General features: G+C 36.4%; 1 protein-coding gene across 2 annotated transcripts in view; it reads left to right on the forward strand.

The window, feature by feature from the left end:
- LOC112052049 (neurogenic locus Notch protein) overlaps nt 1-19236 on the forward strand; it is a 186571-nt gene that overhangs the window by 100594 nt on the left and 66741 nt on the right. For both annotated transcript variants that reach the window (XM_052881333.1, XM_052881334.1), the window contains exon 3: nt 15121-15398. In XM_052881333.1, coding sequence (XP_052737293.1) covers nt 15121-15398 — 278 coding nt within the window. The remainder of the gene's footprint in view (nt 1-15120; nt 15399-19236) is intronic.

The raw sequence follows: 19236 nt of genomic DNA on the forward strand, positions 1-19236 counted from the left end.
TATGAACATATGACGCTTAACATATTAAGTTTTCGAACAGTGCGTGTTGACAGTGATGACCTACGGACGAACTTGGTCGCTTACTATGGGCGTTATGCAAAAGAAGTCACTCAGCTGGCAATGGAGCAAGTTATGCTTGGAGTTCTGCGTGATCGAATCAGAAATGAGGAGATCCGCAAACGAACCGAAATCATTGAAAGTTAAAATTTACATTAACTTTAAATTAATTCTATTATCTAGTTAAATTACCCTCCAGAATTAAATTCCACTATCAAATAAGTAACGGAAAGTAAGGAATCGTGAAATATAAAAAACTGAAATAAATCTAAACATATTACTAGTCTTACAATCTACCATTAGATAAAGGAACTTTGCTTTATCTATAACTACTAATATTATAAAGCAGAAAAGTTTGATTGTTTGATTGGAAGCGCTAATCTCAGGAACTATTGGTCCGATTTGAAAAAATCTTTCAATGTTAGATAGCCCATTTATCAAGGAAGCCTATAGGCTATATTTTATTTTCGTAAACCTGCGGGAACATGAACTACGCGGGTGAAACCGCGCGGCGTCTACTTGTCCACAAATGATGCAAACTTGCTTGCATATGTTTTTTTTTATTTTGTTTACCTCTGCCTTTGCACACTACAGGTGAAGCAATATTGAATATCTTTATTCCACTCATGAAATTACTTCTAAGAAGTTTGTGGCAGTTAGTACCTACAACTACACAACAACCGATAAAACTGATCGTGAGTTGTTCGCAATCGGCATGATGTCATGCACAACGCGACCAACACACGATCAGCTGTCGACTGTCAAGCCGTTAGCGCTGCAGGCATGTGAGCTTACTTGATCGTCAGTGGCTGACATTAGGTTTATAAAAACTTCCGCCGCTAAATATTCAACTAAAAATAAACAAAACCCACACACAAGTACGTCGCATGAACACGCGGCACTCGTAACATTTGCATACAAAAGCCTAGAAGTAGAAATAAAAGTATCAAGCCATGATATATTTATTGAAATGGCTTAGGCTGTGGTCATACTACGACGCACTTATGAGCCTATACCCCAGCAAGGGGTGTAAGGGGGAGGCTAGTACCAGTCAGTCTCCCCAACTATCAACCTCACGTGCTCGTAGTGCACCCTGCAGATGGACCGACGAGGCTCTGGCGACCGACGAATGGCGGTATATCCATTCCCACAGGCTAGATTACAAAATGCCTCAGGCCGGTGTCGGGCAGCAGCGACATCGGCGCGAGTAATCTAGCACTGCGCTGACCAACCCGCATGCCCAGCGTGGTCAGTATCGGGCAAAACTTTATATGGACAGAACAAACACAACACAGCCCCTAGTCCCCGGCAGCCCCGCTATTCCTGGCTCTGGCAGCGGTTACGGTAACGGCGGGGCAAGGGGTGTTAAGAATCTCCGGCAGAGATTCCGCTGCCAACCCCGACGACATTGGGGTCCCAAAGTGCTAGAATGGCGACCCCGCACTAGTAAGCGCAGTGTTGGCCGACCCCCTACCAGGTGGACTGACGACATCAAGCGAGTCGCAGGGATTCGCTGGATGCAGGTGGCTCAGTATCGTGATGTTTGGAAGTCCTTACAAAAGGCCTATGTCCTGCAGTGGACGTCCATCGGCTGATATGATGATGATGATGATGACCCCAGCAAGAAAGTTGAACCAAACTGGCGGTCAGTGCGCAGGTATAATTAAAGAAAGAAAAAAACATTAATTTAAAAAATTGTGGCACACTTAACCCCTTAAGACTATTGTAGTGCTTGATTGACAACATAGACAAGTTAAAAACCATAAGTAGTCTAAGCATCAGAACACTAATCCTACTAATAATATAAACGTGGAAGTTTGTATGGATGTTTGTTACTCTTTAACGCTGCTACAACTGAACCGATTGTAATGGCGTCAACATGTAGCTATGGTTACGCCGTATGTCGCTAGCCACCCGAAAATATATTACTGTACATAGTCCAACCTGTGACGGATTTTTTGTCGTTCTATATAAAAGATGTGCGTTCTAAGTTTAATTTGTATATATGGCAAAGCTCAATGGCAAGAGGCATGTTATGACCTCTTCGAGAGATAAAATTGATCACGCCATAAAATCGCTACTCCCGGTTGCCGCCTGCGTAGGCGCATGATATGCAGTCTCTATAAGGTGAGAGTAAAAATAAAACCTTTTCGCAACACTTGTTATCTGTTTAAGGTGGTAAAAGCCGTCTCATAACAGTTCTCTTCCACGTTAAGGGTTAAAACAACTGTCTGATAACTCTTCACTGGGGTAAAAATATAAAAACCATATCTGCACTTAGTGTCGACGCCGCGATGAAGTATCTGAAGGCTACCGGGCGTAGCGTGTTTATGGCGTGATCAATTTTATCTCTCGCCAGTCCATTACGTGCCTCTTATTCCACTGAGCTTTGTCACATACACACTTTAAACTTAGAACCTCTTTTGTAACGGAGGTCAAAAAACCCTCCTTTATAACACTTCTTTTCTATGTTAAGGGTAAAAAATGCCACCTCTTAACATTTCTTTTCTACGTTAAGGGTAAAAAATCGGTTGTCTGTACTCTGTTAAGTCGGTTTACTGACGATAGTTGAACGTGACAACGTCTTAGGAAGTAAATAAATAAAATACTGTTCGTTTTTCTAAAATACTGTTTAATAATCTTCATACACCAGAATATACTTTATTTCTTGTAAAAAAAGTTGGCAACCCTAGAGCGAGGGAACGACGCATGACGTCATCTTTTTTCGAGTTTGAAGCCGGCTTCATCGAATTACAAGACGTTGTCAAGTCAAAAAAGCCTCTATAACACTCCTTTTCTACGTTAAGGGTAAAAAAACATCTCATAACATTTCTCTTCTACTTTAAGGGTAAAAAAGCCGTCTTATTAACATTCCTCTTCTGTGTAAAGGGTTAAAACCATTTCTTTGTACGGAGCCTGCACTTCGACGCCGCGATGAAGTATGGCGGCAAGACCACGCGGCGGCTACCGGGCGTACTGTTTATGGCGTGATCAATTTTATCTCTCGCCGGTCCATTACTTGCCTCTTATTCCATTGAGCTTTCTTACCCTATTAGCAGATGGGTGTTCCATCATCTGAATTATGATAGTAAGCACTAAAGTAAATGTAGTAAGTGCTTATGTCTTCATCCGTCTGAAATATAGAGGTTTCTGTGGTTGAGATTGTCGAGCTGCTAGCGCTATGTTTATTAATTCTGCTGCTTTATATAGTTAACCGGTTTTGACGGCATCCGTGGTGCAGTGGTTTGCGCGGTGGATTTACAAGACGGAGGTCCTGGGTCCGATCCCTGATTGATGGGCCGATTGAGGTTTTCCTAATTGGTCCGCAGGCCTGCCTGGTGGGAGGCTTCGCCCGTGGTCCGTACCCCCAATTTAGCCCTCCAGTAGAATGTCGTGTGGATTTTCATACTCCTAACAAGTTAGCCACTTACCATCAGGAGAGATTGTAGTCAAGGGCTAACTTGTAGATAACAAAAAAAGGGTTGATGGATGGTTGGCCTTTTATAATATGCAGATCTAAAAAGTCGTACCAACTTAAATTCCTTAAAAGTTCAAAATTTACAAGTAAAAAGCTTGTAAACGCACACAACAATAAGTAAGGTAGGAGGCAAGAATTAACATAACAGTACCTACTTCTCCAAACTCACAATGTCATATACAATAATTGTTTATTACTAATACCCCTGTTACTAAAATGTAATGTGTAAATGACCACTCCCTAAATATAATAACTAGTCCAGTTTCAAAATTTTGACTAATTGATTGTATTTTTTTTATTTATACCTATTGTTTATTCCATAGGAAAAATATTCCATTCGGTTCTATGTGATTCATGTGACCTTTCTTATCTTTTTACTGCTTTAATTTAATTATTTTTGGTAAATAAAGCGAAGTGTACACACACGCTATACGTTCTATATGTATATGGTAGTATCAAAAGCAGCAATCGTGTATTCATCGACTAAGTGTAGAACATACAAATAACATAGGTATAATTAGTTTTATTTATTTATACATACCTACCTTGTATCGGATAAATAAAATTTATCATCACATCACATTATCTCAAACTGAAAATATGGTTTTTATTATGCATAATTTACGTATATCCTGAAAGAAGACAGCTAGACAACGACCAAAATTAGTCATGTCATACCTAGACCATTCATTGGAGTCAGAACTTACGGTAAGTACTTACCTAGAGTCGATTCCATCATCATTTGACAAAATTGACCCACAGAATCGACGCAGGTCTTCTATTACATTGTGTGTACCACTCCTTACAATTTTCGTATTATTTTACTATTCAAATTCTGCATATCAGATACCGGATTCAATGTTTAATATGTCGGTGAAGTAATATATTTTGTGACAACCATTTTATTATGTTATCTATAATAGATTACAATATATTCGATGCGTGGAGCTATTAATTAAATAGATATAATATAGTGTATAAATTGTGCGAATTCTTTAGATATGATAATAGGCTTCTTATGTATATTGTATAAAACATATACAAACATACTACTTTATCGAGGTCTGTAACTTGCCGTTGCTTTGGACTAAAATCGTTCATGAAGAATTGACGAATTTAAGCAGCAAGGTCATTTAGTCCATACAAAGAACGTCTCCTTACGTTATTCTCAAGGGAGACGGAAACGGATTTTGCGTCAGGGCCGGATTAAGTAGGTCTCAGGGCGGATGAAGTCGCGGATTTCGCTTAAAGCAACATAAAATCAACATTTATTGTTGATTTTTGACTAAAATAGTAAAGAAAATATATAACGCTAGCGGACGCCCGCGACTACGTCCGCTCTTAGACCTCTTTAATCCGGCGCTATCACGAAATCCATTCTTAGTGGATACCTACTAACTATAAACTAGCTCCTTGCCAAATTTCAGCTTAGTACATCAAGAGGTTTTCGAGATTTCGTGATGAATGACCTTAAGCATAGCAAGCAATATTGCAACGTTTTCTAATTATCATTATAGTACCTAGTCTATATATGTTTTTTTTTTAAATAATATCAAAAATTTCAGAACCGACAGACAGAACCCATGTTTTTATACCCCAGTATTGCGGCCAGATATAGTCTATCCTATGTAATAAATTAAATAGCCAGACACCTACCATTTTAAGTATATAGGTTAGTAGTCTCATAAGTTTGGCGGAGCTACCTAATTATTATTGATGAATTATTAATAACACGTGTTTTTTGGCTAATAGAGTATTTTTATAGGCATGCATGGTAATCACAGCTTGTAGATCTCATTCAGATAAGAGATGTATTCAAAATTGTATAATAATGTTATTGAATATGTAAATTTTGGACATATATTTTTTCATTGTTGGTATAGATAGGTAGGTAATTATATGTATAGATACCTATATACAAAAAGGTGACAATCAGAAGTGTGATTCAGTACTTACTAATGTAGCTGATTTCCTGAGCCTAATTAAGTAATTAGAATTAAATTTTTGGAAGACATACAGACTACAAAAAGATTGGATTATACTAATAGCATTAACAACTGAGTCTTAGGGCCATAAATCATTTCTCTATATCTATCTCGCTTGCACTTATGGGTCTTATGGAGCCGTCTAGTGAAGGGTGTAACAATGAAAGACATATTATCGATAAGTAAAGTTTATTATCGTATCTTGTTCACAAAATTAAAAAAATTAACAATATTTGATTTAATATAATACATATTTCATATTATATAATTATTAACTAAATAAAATTAATCTTCATCTGAGTCTTCATCATCAGAATCTTCGTCTTCTGCCAAATTTATTATATATTAGTATCCATAGTGCGCAACGAGTAACACATGAATGTATTTATTTAATTGCAGTAAACACATTTATAGCAAAAAAAATACGCAATGCAATTACATTAGAAACCGACCAATCAGAATCGTCCAAATCATTATTGACTCATCATTAGCACGTGCGCAGGTAGCCGTTTATCGATAATTAGGGTGCGCAGGTAGGCGCGCTGCACATTCCTATCTTTTTTGACTTTTATGACCGGACGACTCAGATGATAATGCGCATACTATAGTCAAACCGAAGTACCAAATGTATTTTTCCAAAATTTGGAATTACAGGAGTTTTTCTAAATCTTAAATTTAACACTTTTTAGATAGTTCCATGTATTCCGTTTTCTACATTCTCATATTATCTTTATCGTGACAAACCTCCAAGGTTCATTTATCTCTGTACCTAAATTCGTTCTTATTCGTTAAAACTTAACAGACAGACATATTTCCTTTCGCATTTAGAATATCGCATTAATTGTATGTTTGTATTCTATTTTGTATTGTACTTCGTCCTTGTGGAATTTAGTTTTTCACAAATCCCTCGGGAACCATGGATTTTTCCAGGATAAAAAGTATTATATGTGTCAATCCAGGCTATATTATATCTTAATACCAAATTTCAGCTAATTCGGTTCAGTAGTTGAGGCGTTAAAGAGTAACAAACATTCATATCATCAAAATAATCAGTTTTCGCAAATCTCGGAAAAAAGTAGCCTATGTGTTAATCCAGAGTAAAATCCATTTCCATTCCAAATTTTAGCCAACTCGCTTCAGTAATAGCGGCGTTATAGAGTAACAAACATCCAAACATCCATACAAACTTTCGCGTTAATAATATTAGTAGGATTAAATAAAAAAAAAATATATATATTAATATATGAATTAAAAGACTATAAAAACGTGTAAAGAAGCCCTCTTGTTACGGGATGTTGCATCGTTGTTCACATCCCATGTTTTTCTCACAAGTGACCCATCCAGTTCCTGTCTTCACTAGTCGCATATGGTGGTAACGGTGAGGCATTCCCTGACCCTATGGGGCTATGGTGGACTCGTTTACGCGAGTTCATCGTTTCCTGCTTAGCAATTAAAGTGTTCGTGCCTTTCTTAGGTGGTTAATGATGGATGATGTGTAGCAGTAAAACTTTTTTTTTTCTAATTGATAGGTGTAATGAAAAGGCCACGGTTTTGATTCGTCTCGAGTTATTTATGGGGTTATAAAATGTTTGTATTGGATGGATAAGGTCGATCAACCCATATACGGCTCACTGCTGAGCTCGAGTCTCCTCTCATAATGAGGGGTTGGGCCAATAGTCCACCACGCCGGCCCAATGCGGATTGGCAGACTTCACACACGCAGAGAATTAAGAAATTCTCTAGCGTGCAGGTTTCCTCACGATGTTTTCCTTCACCGTTTGAGACACGTGATATTTAATTTCTTAAAATGCACACAACTGAAAAGTTGGAGGTGCATGCCCTGGACCGGATTCGAACCAACCCTCTCCGGAATTGGAGGCAGAGGTCATATCCACTGGGCTATCACGTCTGGATAAGGTCATTGTGAGTTTATGTGAAGATTTTGAATTTAACCCTATACAATTTTCTAATATTGAATAATTAAGTGTGAACTTGTCCTTATATTCTCTTATCAGCTCTTAGTCTTAGCGAGTAGGTATGTAAAATTTCGGGATAATCTATATCTAACCATTGATTCCGTAGTAAAGGTATGAAAAAAACAAACTCACATTAGTAAGGATGGCTTGTACCTTTGAAGCAACGGTTTCGTCATATACTTATACGTTCATGCGCTGTAGGATGGTGCGGGTGACAGTTCGTTTCACTCTTAAAAGTTTGTCCCGATTCACTATAATATGCTAGTACGTATTATGAACGTCACCCGCACTTTGCTACAGCGCACGAGGTGTAGTAGGTACTCGTCTATTTAATAAACGTCATATCAATAGCCCGGTATAACACATTATGTATTAGGAATGCTTTCAATAGGGTCTAAAATAACTAAATCTTCATTATAAAGCAAGCCATAAATTACTAGTGCGACCACAGCGCAGCTATCGATGATCTAATTACGGTGAAAAAGCGAGAGCCCAAGCACAGGAACCGGCATGCTGTCCGATGATAAACTAGGCTATGTTGTGCGTTCGGCTAACACAGGCATGCTGAGTAGATAAAGCTAGGAGACCACCGTTATATTGTGCTTTCGAGTTGTACACGGAGATTGTCGATATTATAGTATGTGCGTTAATGCGTTATTTATATTCGATTTCGTGATTACAAATGGCATAAAGTCAAAGTCAAAGTCAAAGTCAAAATTCATTTATTTCAAATAGGCTTAGTTTACAAGCTCTTTCGAAACGTCAAGTAATAATATTAAACTTAAGATAATGGTACTTACTTGGTCAATACCTGGCCTGGGAAGACGAATTGGGCAACTGTTATGTCTTCCCGGGTATAGTTTAAGTAAATAAATAATAAATAATGGACTACTCTTATAAAATGTAAAAGATAATAAATTAGTAAAACAATTATTTGCTATTAGTACTAAAGATGCGTTACATGGCTCAAACTGCACTAGTAATCCAGATAAAGAAGCGTAAACCCGATAAATCTTATAGCTACTTTACTATTTTTCTGCGAAAAAATGTCTATGCGAAATGCACAATTTTTCACAGGAGTGTATTTATTTTAAGCTTTTGACAGATTTTCCATTTAATTAGATTAGTAACAAGACCAATATTATTTCCCGGTTTCCTCATTACTTTTAAATTAGTCGGTTTTTTAATTTTTTTCATCAATTGACTTCTACCACAGAAACATAATAGTTGCTTGTACCCTATTTTAAAATTTATTTACTTTGTGGAATTATCAAGATATATCAAGTTTTCAAAAACTTCAAGGTTACTAAACTGTCTCAAGAGAAATATTCAGTTATGGTTAAGTATAAACAAACCCACGCTGAATACTAAAATTTAGAAATTGTTCAATAAAATGGGCATTCATTGCGACACCACACGAGACCACAGAAACAATAATGTTCACGTATTGCCAACTCTAGCGATAGGAGATCTCTTTGACTATAAATTGGAAAAGGGTTGGCAAGGTTGGTGTAAGCTATAATTTATTTGCGCCGACAGCAGATCCTGTGTCGCTGAGAGCCGCTCGCTATAAATAAATAGCGTTGCATGTAACTGTTCGGTTATTCGATATTCTGTAACGCCCGTGACCTTTGGAAGACAAATTAAGTGCAGTATTGGAAACGAGGCGAGACTGCCATTCGTTTGCGCCCAGATGTTAGCGATTTTAGTTCTACCCGCGTAGGCGTACGCGTTAAGAACTCTGATGATTTGTAAGGTTTTTCGGCATAAAGTGTCAATGAAATAATGTTTTTTGTCGACATTTAAAAGCTCCGGATTTACAGAGTGTAAATAAAGGTCTTAAGTTCCCATAAGTTACGTTGATCAACCTTCCGAACAGGACCACCCTTTCAAATTGTACTACAGCAGCCCTTTACTTGGGGCAGCAGGCAGGTCATCTCCTCCCGGATAAAAATCCAGGGGTACTGGCCTCAAGGCTATGTCTCCTTGCCAGGGTAAGGCGTATGAGGGCGTGAATGTAATTGCCAATTCAACGCGAATCGCAAGATTTTATTACGATGTTAAAAATTTAAAATGATTCTTTTGTAAAGTTGCATATTTGCATTAATGACAGTGTTTTTGCATAAAATAATAGTAGTGTATAGTACATAGTTCAGTAGATAATTTGATGTCTCAATAGCTCTACGGTTGACGTAGACAAAGTAGAAGCTCAACACTTTCTCCTAACTGTCAACCGCGTTACCATAGAGCGTGTAACGCCCATATCGTCGCGATCAATCAATCGATCACAATTATATCACTAGATCTACCGTTGCATACCAACATGCGCGCGCGCTGATCTGATAACTGCTGACTTGAACTTCTTAGAAACAGTCCATACTGTGTGTTGATACTACTACATAATATTACTGAATAGGAGGGCGTTATTTTGTAGAAGGACGTGTCACGACAAAGTGTCTGTCCACCAAGTATTTTTTAGTGCATCTGTCACTAAAAAAAAACTGCCTATTGTTAGGAAGTGAAGTTGGAAAAAAATATATAATATTCTTGACAATTTGCGAGTTGGTACTACTACATAATATTACTGAATAGGAGGGCGTTACTTTGTAGAAGGACGTGATCCTGCAAAGTGTCTTAAGTGTTTCCACCAAGTCTTTCACCTGTCAACTAAAAAAAATTGCCTTTCGTGCAACGTTGGGAAGCGAAGTTGGATAAAAAAAATATATAATTTTCCTGGCAATTTCTATAGTTCTGAGCGTGTTGATAAGCCACCCATATTGTATGAACATTCAGTGCCGCATTTAGAATAGGGGCAAAGACCCACGTGACCAAGTCCCACAATCTCTAAGGTCTTGTTAAGTCATTATTCAGGAACGCTAAAAAGGGATTATTTGCAATAAGAACAAAATGACTTTCATGTTATTAACAAAAGTTATTATTCATAATCAGTATGTTTTTAATAGCCCAATGCTGGGCTAAGTTTTTTAAAAGTACCTAGGTAAGAACCACCATGCTACAGCAATATAGGTTGGTAGGTTTATAGCAATAATATTTGATTCTGGAACAATCGCTATCAGTTATTAATTATAATGACTGACTTTTCTATACTAATATTATAAAGCTGAAGAGTTTGTTTGTTTGTTTGTTTGATTGAACGCGCTAATCTCAGGAACTACTGGTCCGATTTGAAAAATTCTTTCAGTGTTAGATAGCCCATTTATCGAGGAAGGCTACAGGCTATATATTATCCCCATGTTCCTACGGGAGCGGGGGGTGAGACCGCGAGGCATCCGCTAGTAATAATATATGATGCTTTTGTTAATACTTTACCGTGATGTATTTACAGAATAACATATTATGATTTTCATATTGAGCATTGTTATCGCTATTAAAACTATAATGCCACATTTTTTTGTTTTAAAAAAGGGCCCTAAATATTTGTGTGCCCAAAATCCCCTTTGCTAAAACGGCCCTGAATCCAATACAAGCACACAGTGTATAAAATACAGTGCAACCACCGGACAGATTGCAGCTGGGGTCAGTACGTGGGCGTAGAGCATCGTGAGCCGCCCACACGGGCTTTGTGTACAGGTTCCGAGGGAATCATGCAACATTTCGACTGTATAAATTTGCTGGAATACGTCCTTTGAATCCTTTAATAAATGTGTTCTCGGAATTTATGTGTACTTATGTTAATATACTGTATTGTTTATCCTGGGGGTTGTAAATTATTTGTTATTGATATCAGCTGAACAGAAAACCAAAAATTTGCATTATTTAAAGTGATAAAATGTGATTGTGGCCATGACTTCTCTGGAAAAAGATATGTGAAAATTGAGAAAAAGAACATTATATACATGGACGCTTGAGAAGTCTGGACCCTTGAAACCTTTTTCTTACAAAAGTAACAATGGTCTATACTCAATAGTTAGCTATCGTTCTTACGTATAGTAGGACTCAGGAGTATAGACAGACAAACTTTCAATTTTGTTTAAAATCACGAAGGCTTTCGCTATATATAGATAAATTTTGCGTACGACAACTTTCAATAAACACCCAATGTGTAACAAAATGATAACATAAACAAAATGAAGCAAACATTACACAAAACCAACGTGGGTGTGAAATGGGAATTAAATGTTGTTATTGTAAAATGTTATCTCGACATTTAATATTATTACAAAATACATCTCTGGCAATTATCACCACTTAAGTGCGTGGATTTAAGAATCGATAGTAATCGATTGAACGTTTACAAAGATAATATTGACGTATTAACACCGAGATACGAGTGCGAGATACGGAGACGCCGTGGTGCCCGCACTCTATTCTTTAAATAAACTCAACTCAACGAGTTTTAGAAAGCTTTTGTGTTAATTACGTATACGTACTTAGTTGCTTGTTTATCTTTGTTGCCTTCCCAGCTGATCGTGTCGTAGCAGATGTTATTTTCGAAAAAATTCAACTCAAAAATTAACGTAAACTAAAAAGCAAAAAATAACATCTTACCTATGTGCTACCTTCTGATCAGTTTGAAGGCGGTGCCAAGCCAGTGAATTTTTAATTCAATGACACTGGATTGGCACTGGATTCCCTCGATTTTTCCAAGATGTCATCATCAGATCCTAACATGAAAAAAATGGGACCAAAACAAAAAAAGAATTTTCAAAATCGGTCCATAAATGACGAATTATCGCTGGACAAAATTTGAAAAAAAAACATACATACAGCCGAACGTAGAACCTTCTCCTTTTTGGAAGTCGGTTAAAAGATCAACTGTTGAGTTTCTTGCCGGTTCTTCTCAGAACCGGTGATAGAATCTTTACAATTTGATGTCATTCGCTTAATTTTTACTGCTATATAAATTTTAGAAGGCAGTCTAAAGGACTGGCTGTATTCAATAACCAAGTGATGAGATGCAGAAGAGATGGGAATGACATTTGCTATCGGCAACTCACGTGATCAAAATCTGTCATTCCCATACATTTTTCTAGTTTTCGAAGCGTTAGCAATCGTAGAAAGAGAATCGACGTGTCACTTGGCTAGTGGGCTGTATTTGCTAAGTATAATTAGATTATATTCAGCTCTATTGTGGCTTTAGTTAACGTTTTCAATGGATTTCGGAGGTAAAACTAATACGACTGTGATTTACTATCATTCACATTCTTGCGAATACTGATAGCAGTGTTTAACAGTTTCATTAAATTCAATGCAGAAAATATTTCTAGACGTACATATAGATTCAGTATATTTAAAGAACTTGGTTTCACAAACCTTAATTGGATTCTGTAGTAGAGGATTACCACGTGAATATTTAAGATTGTTTGATCTATACTTGAATTAAGTTTTGAGGTTTCAGCAATCGAAGGTGACTAAAGTCATGAGACAAATATTCGTGATATAACAATGTTACTTTCATCAGTTCGCATCGTGACGAACTAGTTTATGTGGCAACGTTCAATACGTACCGATGTACTCGCATGATCTCTTTCTGTATTCATACTTCATCGTGGTGGCAGAGCGTGATCGATATATTTCTTTACATACCTAATAGCTTGATGGACATCTGAATCAAGGTGGTTCATATTTGGAAACTCATGCATACACATGGAGCTCTTGTAAGGAATCTTTTGACATCACTTTCTGAGAAGCGCGGTATGGATGCCATTGGAATGTTTTCTTTAAGAAATGCCTGCGTGTTTGTTTAAGCATTTATTATTGCAACAATGATTTGCAGTGCTATTATCATAATAGTCCAGAACAGGTTCTTTTTTGTTTTTGTTTGGATTCAGCTAGTATAAAATACGATGCAAATTAACCATGGTCTAAACTTCATAATAAGCTACTGTACTGATCTATGATATGACAATGATCATATGACCATGGGCTGACAAACTTTCGGCTTTCATAAAATTAGGTATGTCTGCACATCTAAACTCATCTTTCTGTTATTCCTAAATTACCTACATGTCAATTCGATTAAAACAAAATACATTGTTTAATTTAACTGACACTTAATACCTTAATTGTGTTGTCTAAGCTATTAATTAAGTGTGTAATGGTATAATTAAATTTCCTCGTCTAAAATTGAACATTGAAAAACTTTGCCGCCATATAAAGGCTCGCTGTCACGGGGCCATGTCGCGGGGTATCTGCGTTATTTATTGTCTCTACCCACACACGATAGTGGCTCAGTAGCCGTATGTGTACCTGCCTTTAATACATTATCTAGATCATAAGAAAGTTTTCAGTTTTTATTTAATTAACTACGATTAGATGCCGTGCGGTACGATGCCGTGTAGAAACCGAAAGGGGTGTGGATTTTCATCCTCCTCCTAACAAGTTAGCCCGCTTGCATCTAAGACTACATCATCACTTATCATCAGGTGAGATTGTAGTCAATGGCTCATTCTACTAATAGTTAATTTAGTGTTCACACAACTGTGTGTAACACAGTGGTCTCTTTCCTAAAAAAATCCAATCCAATCTATTTCGTGGATAAGTAGGTAATCCTAAAAAAATATGTAATCCATAAACATTTGGTTGGCAGCAATGTTGGATTTGTATTTTTTTAATAATATATTTTACTAGTGCATCATTTTAATTTGATACCCGTATTGAGAGAGTTCTGAAAACATATGTAATCCGCCATTTTATAGCGGAGAAAATAAAGGTGATTTACAATGATGCGGTATTATATACTAGAGCCCAAGGAGTGTACAGAATATCAAATCAAGGGGGGTAAAATCTCAATTTTGACTCAAACAAGTCAAGCTAAATAAACGATATAAAGGCGCGCTGTCACGAGCCGTGTCGCGAGGTATCTGCGTTATTTATTGTCTCTGTACCCAGACACGATAGTGGCTCAGTAGCCGTATACCTATTCCTGTAGTACTTACATAGCTTCTTGGAAGGCTCGTGTCTGCGGTATTTGTTGTTAGACTATTTTGCATAAGGTATATGTAAGAGGTCCTATATAGTACCGTATATCTACTTTATTTGTTTGGTTTAAAATTTTGTCTATGGTAAATTCCTTATTCAGTAAACAAGAAACTTGTAGACGAAGATGCTTGTTAGCTTTCAGAATTAATGCTTTTAGATATTGTGCCTTTTATATCTACTGTTGTAACAGTAGGCCTTAATAGCTTCAGGGTTAAAATAACGGACTCGTTTCAGATATCGTGGATTCTTTCTACGCCTTTTGGTACTCACACTAGTAGGTAGAAAGGGCATCGCATACATGAGGAGTGGGCGCACCTAGATCAGTGCTTACTACCTACGCGTTAATTGTAACTGAAGGAAAAGGAGAAAATTAAAAATATGTTAAAGATATACCTCCTACCTAGCTATTTATTCTTTGCTATCTGTCAACAAGGTGGATTGTTTTCATGAACTACTGAAATTTAACTGATCACTATTATCCTTAGTGAATGGGTATTCTTTAAGCACGTGCCATGGCTACTTCTACTCACCATGTGAGATTGAATCAAACGCCAAAGAAACTGTGTTCAGTTTCTTTGCTACAAAAAGGCTAGAACAATAACATAGAAGAACATGCTAGATCAATCCAAAAAAGACTTGTTCCTACTTGAATAATATCTAATCTGAATCTGTTTGTCCACAGTTGTACATCGCGCTACGCCGGCGAGTTCTGCCAGCATCTCAACCCTTGCCACAGCGAATCAAGCCCTCGGTGTCAGAATGGAGGCTCATGCAGGGTCAGGCCCGGCGCCGGGGGAGGCCCGCCCTCCTTCGCCTGCGACTGCCCTCTCGGATTCAGTGCCTCGTTGTGCGAGATAAGAGTGCCTGCTGCGTGTGACTCCGCTCCGTGTTTGAACGGTGCTACGTGTCGATTGACGTCACTTGACACCTTCGAATGTGATTGTCCTCCAGGGTACACAGGTGAGTCACCTTAGAATTATAGTAAAGATTTAGTTAAAGAAGGGGAGTTTCCTATACTCGTAGATATGAATTAAGACAAATATGTTGCACAAGAAAAGTGGCGGTAGATTGGAATGATAGAAAAGAAGTACAATAAAGTGAAAATTTATAGAAATTGAGACAAATATTTTGCACAAGAAAAGTGGCGATAAGTAAAAGGAAAGACAGAAAAGAAGTAGAACAGTAGGTATAATAAAGTAAAAATTTAAAGAAATTTAATTACTTAGTACGTATTCCTATGTAGGTATGTTAAAAGAGACACAAATCAATGTAGACACAGTAATTTATTTTATTTGATAAATATTTTTCTTATTAGTTGTACTTACTATTAATGTAAAATGTGTAAAATCTAACCGAAATAACTATTAACTTCTACTATCTTTTGTGGTAACAGATTCTAACGTATTTTTTTAAATAAAAATAGTACTAGAGAACTAAACAAATACCTTACATGGCAAAAGGCTTTAACCATAGGCAACCTAGCTAGTTCATCGAGCTATTACCAATAACTTGTGACGAATCAAACCGGTTAAGGATAATAAAGATCTGTCATAGCTTCAATTGAGTTGGTTATAGACTGACTTGACATTAATAAAGAAATCTTTGATCAAAGACCCTTTATATCAGATATAAGCTGCATATACTAAGTCTTTATAACATCGTAATTTAAACGGAATAATGCAGCTTTTCAAACGCACTGGGCCTGTATTGAAGCCTAAAGGCACTAAGGCCTGAAGGGACTTACGCCGTGGTGGTATACGTTGGTAAGCAATCCCAATAAATCTTTATATGACAGCATAATGGTGTTCCGGTTTGAAATATGACTGCCTTTATTAATCTTTAATACTAGATAGTTATCTGATGATTCCTTATTAGATTAGGGTTACCATTGCCACCTTTTGCTTGCCAATGTCAATTTTAAACCCTAATGCTTACTACTTAATAAACTCTATTTTAAAACTTTATTGTAAGATTGGAAACAAAATGATGATGTTTAAATGTTTTTTCATTGTACATATTTATTTTTAATTTTCATACCAATGCATTATCAACGGATATGCTATCAAACCAATGATTATAGATTTGATCACTAAACTAATCATCAATATCTATAACGAATTTCATCCATACTTGTTTAGCCGATGTATTATTGTAAATGTTCCAAATAATCCACCTTTATAAATATAGATTGATGTCAATCCGTGATAGTGATTGTCGGGAGGAAGCCATTTATTATTGACTGACAACCCTATATCCGATGCTCATTAGATAATTCCTATATACGGTGAATGACTGTATGTCCGTAGCAATGCAGGTGTTGGTCGGCTCCGTACAAGTGTATGAGATATGAATAAATCGCGGAACCTATGATATTTACGACATTAATTAAGCTTTATTGCACTTTGTTCTTTGGGAAGATATGTTAGAATTTATACTGTAGTCATTGAATAAGGTGATGTAGATCGATTAAAACAAAGCGAAATCAGAAGAAAAAAATAAGATTACAAACATTTTTTTCGCTTTCATATCAAATTATAAATCTAATTACCTACTATTAAGCATCAGCAAATTATTAGTTTTTCGAAAAGACTCATAAATCTGCAGACAAATGCAATCCTTGATCATGATTTTATTTATATCTTCAATTATTATCACCATTCATAATCGCGATCAGTTTGAACAAAACAATTAGAATTTTCTTAAAATAACCACACTAATTGATGTATATATTTCTTAATTTAAACAATTACAAGATGATAAAACAAGAAACGATAAATTTTGAAAGTTGTTTTAACTATTAACATTTCCTTTCAATTTAACCTTATAATAGCTTGCTGACATAAATGTTTTAACTCCCTAACGCTTGGTAATAGAGTTCACAATCTATGCAGTTGTTATGAACTATGAATTCGGTTATACTGATATCAGACGTACCAACTCAATTCGCGACAATCATTTGACTACTGTCTAATATGATCGATAAATGTACTCGTTGGTTTCCAAGTTAGCTCTTGACGGCGATCTCACCTGATGGAAAGTGACGATGCAGTCTAAAATAGAAGCAGGCTAACTATCAACTATATGGAAGAAGTACAAGTTTGTTCTACCCATACCTCTGAGACGATAAATCGCTTGGTGGTACGTCTTTGCCGGTAGATTGATGACTAGCCACGGCCGATGCCGCCAGACGAAGAATTTACATTTCAGAAAACTTTAGAAATCAGATCAGTTACTACAATATTATAAAACAGACATTATTACATTTTCAGCTTGACTAGTGAGATCATTGAAAGCTATAATCTTTTTTAATGCAAAATCAACACATTAATTAAGGAAATCAACATTACCATCTTTCTAAATTTGTGAATCGTTGTCGGCAACAATCATGTCAGCTAGTCTGTTAATAGCTTTATAAGCGCAATTATGTTATCATACGAAACGATGCCGGCGGGTCTTGTGTTTTTGGTACTTGTGCAATTAAAAATACTTGTACAGCTTTCAGTTTTTGTCGCGGCATTTAAGCGGTAGATTAAATTAAAACTGCTAGATTATTATTTAATTAATCGAATAACAAAAACATAAATTGTTTGAACGTCTTATGAGATTTCTATTGATTTTACAAGCGCACTTAGAAACTTCAATAAAGGTTTCTTTGCATTGACAGATGTTAAACACTATCATGCAGAAATCCTACCAAATTTTTCGAAACTAAATCTTATCTATGATGTGTCTTGATAAGGAAGAACCAGTTTTCGAAGTCAATGAGGATGTGACGCTATTTGAGCTACAAGTTCTTGAAAAAGTATAACTCTTAGTATTGAGTGCGAAATTACAATAGTGTACAGATATGCAAGTGGAAGTCATCATTGTTTGTTAAATCTTCAAACTATCGACTTACCAGCGCAGCGTCTGCTTAAGTACACAATGATCATACAGCGGAAATACAAAATAAGAAGGAGAAAGTGAAGCAATTTGTATTTCCTCTTTCGCAATAATTTATTATTACACGACATGTCATTATCAATAAATTGACATTATACCCGAGGAGGTGGCTGCTGCATTTCCTATTTGTAGTATAAAGCACTTGTGGAAGCCATTTGTGACGGTGGACCTTGCACACTAATTCAGTTTCAAGCTGGAACTTCTGAAGTGGTAGAAGACTTGACTTTTCTTACAAAAGTGTTTGCAAAAGCATTCTATAAATAAATTTGAATACAGAATAATGAAAAAAATATCAACTATATTGAAATCTATATGGAACAATATGGCATGTTTTCTCCAGTTTATGATTTAAAGTGTAGCAGCAAACGTTCAACGGATGAAATTAAAGTTATTACAACCAATAAAACCATAACTGATATTGATTACCTCTGAAATAAATGAAAAACCTCTGAATTAAACATTATCTTTCGAAATAATTTCAAAAAATTAAAACAAGACTAGAGAAACAATGGCCATACAGACATTAAAGCTAATAACATTAGACTGAATGAAGCAATATGCACAAGAACCAAAACTGTGACCGAAGCAGCAATTGAGCTTGTTCCACCAATCAAAATAAATTCCTGATGTCGTTTAGCGCAAGTCGATTAGTCAGCTAGGCATTCCAATTAACTGATGACGAATTTGGTGCGAGCGCGTAACGCATTCATTTCAATCGTCCATACGATTTAAATGCTCATAATTTATCGATTGATTTTGAGTGATTTAAAAATTGGTAGCGTAAAAACTGGTAGACTCTTCTATACTTTGTTGTGATTCATAAATCTTATTCAATTTGCTAGTTTTTTGTGAGTGC

The sequence above is a fragment of the Bicyclus anynana genome, chromosome 4 (assembly GCF_947172395.1).
Source record: "Bicyclus anynana chromosome 4, ilBicAnyn1.1, whole genome shotgun sequence".
NCBI classification, from domain to species: Eukaryota; Metazoa; Arthropoda; class Insecta; order Lepidoptera; family Nymphalidae; genus Bicyclus; species Bicyclus anynana.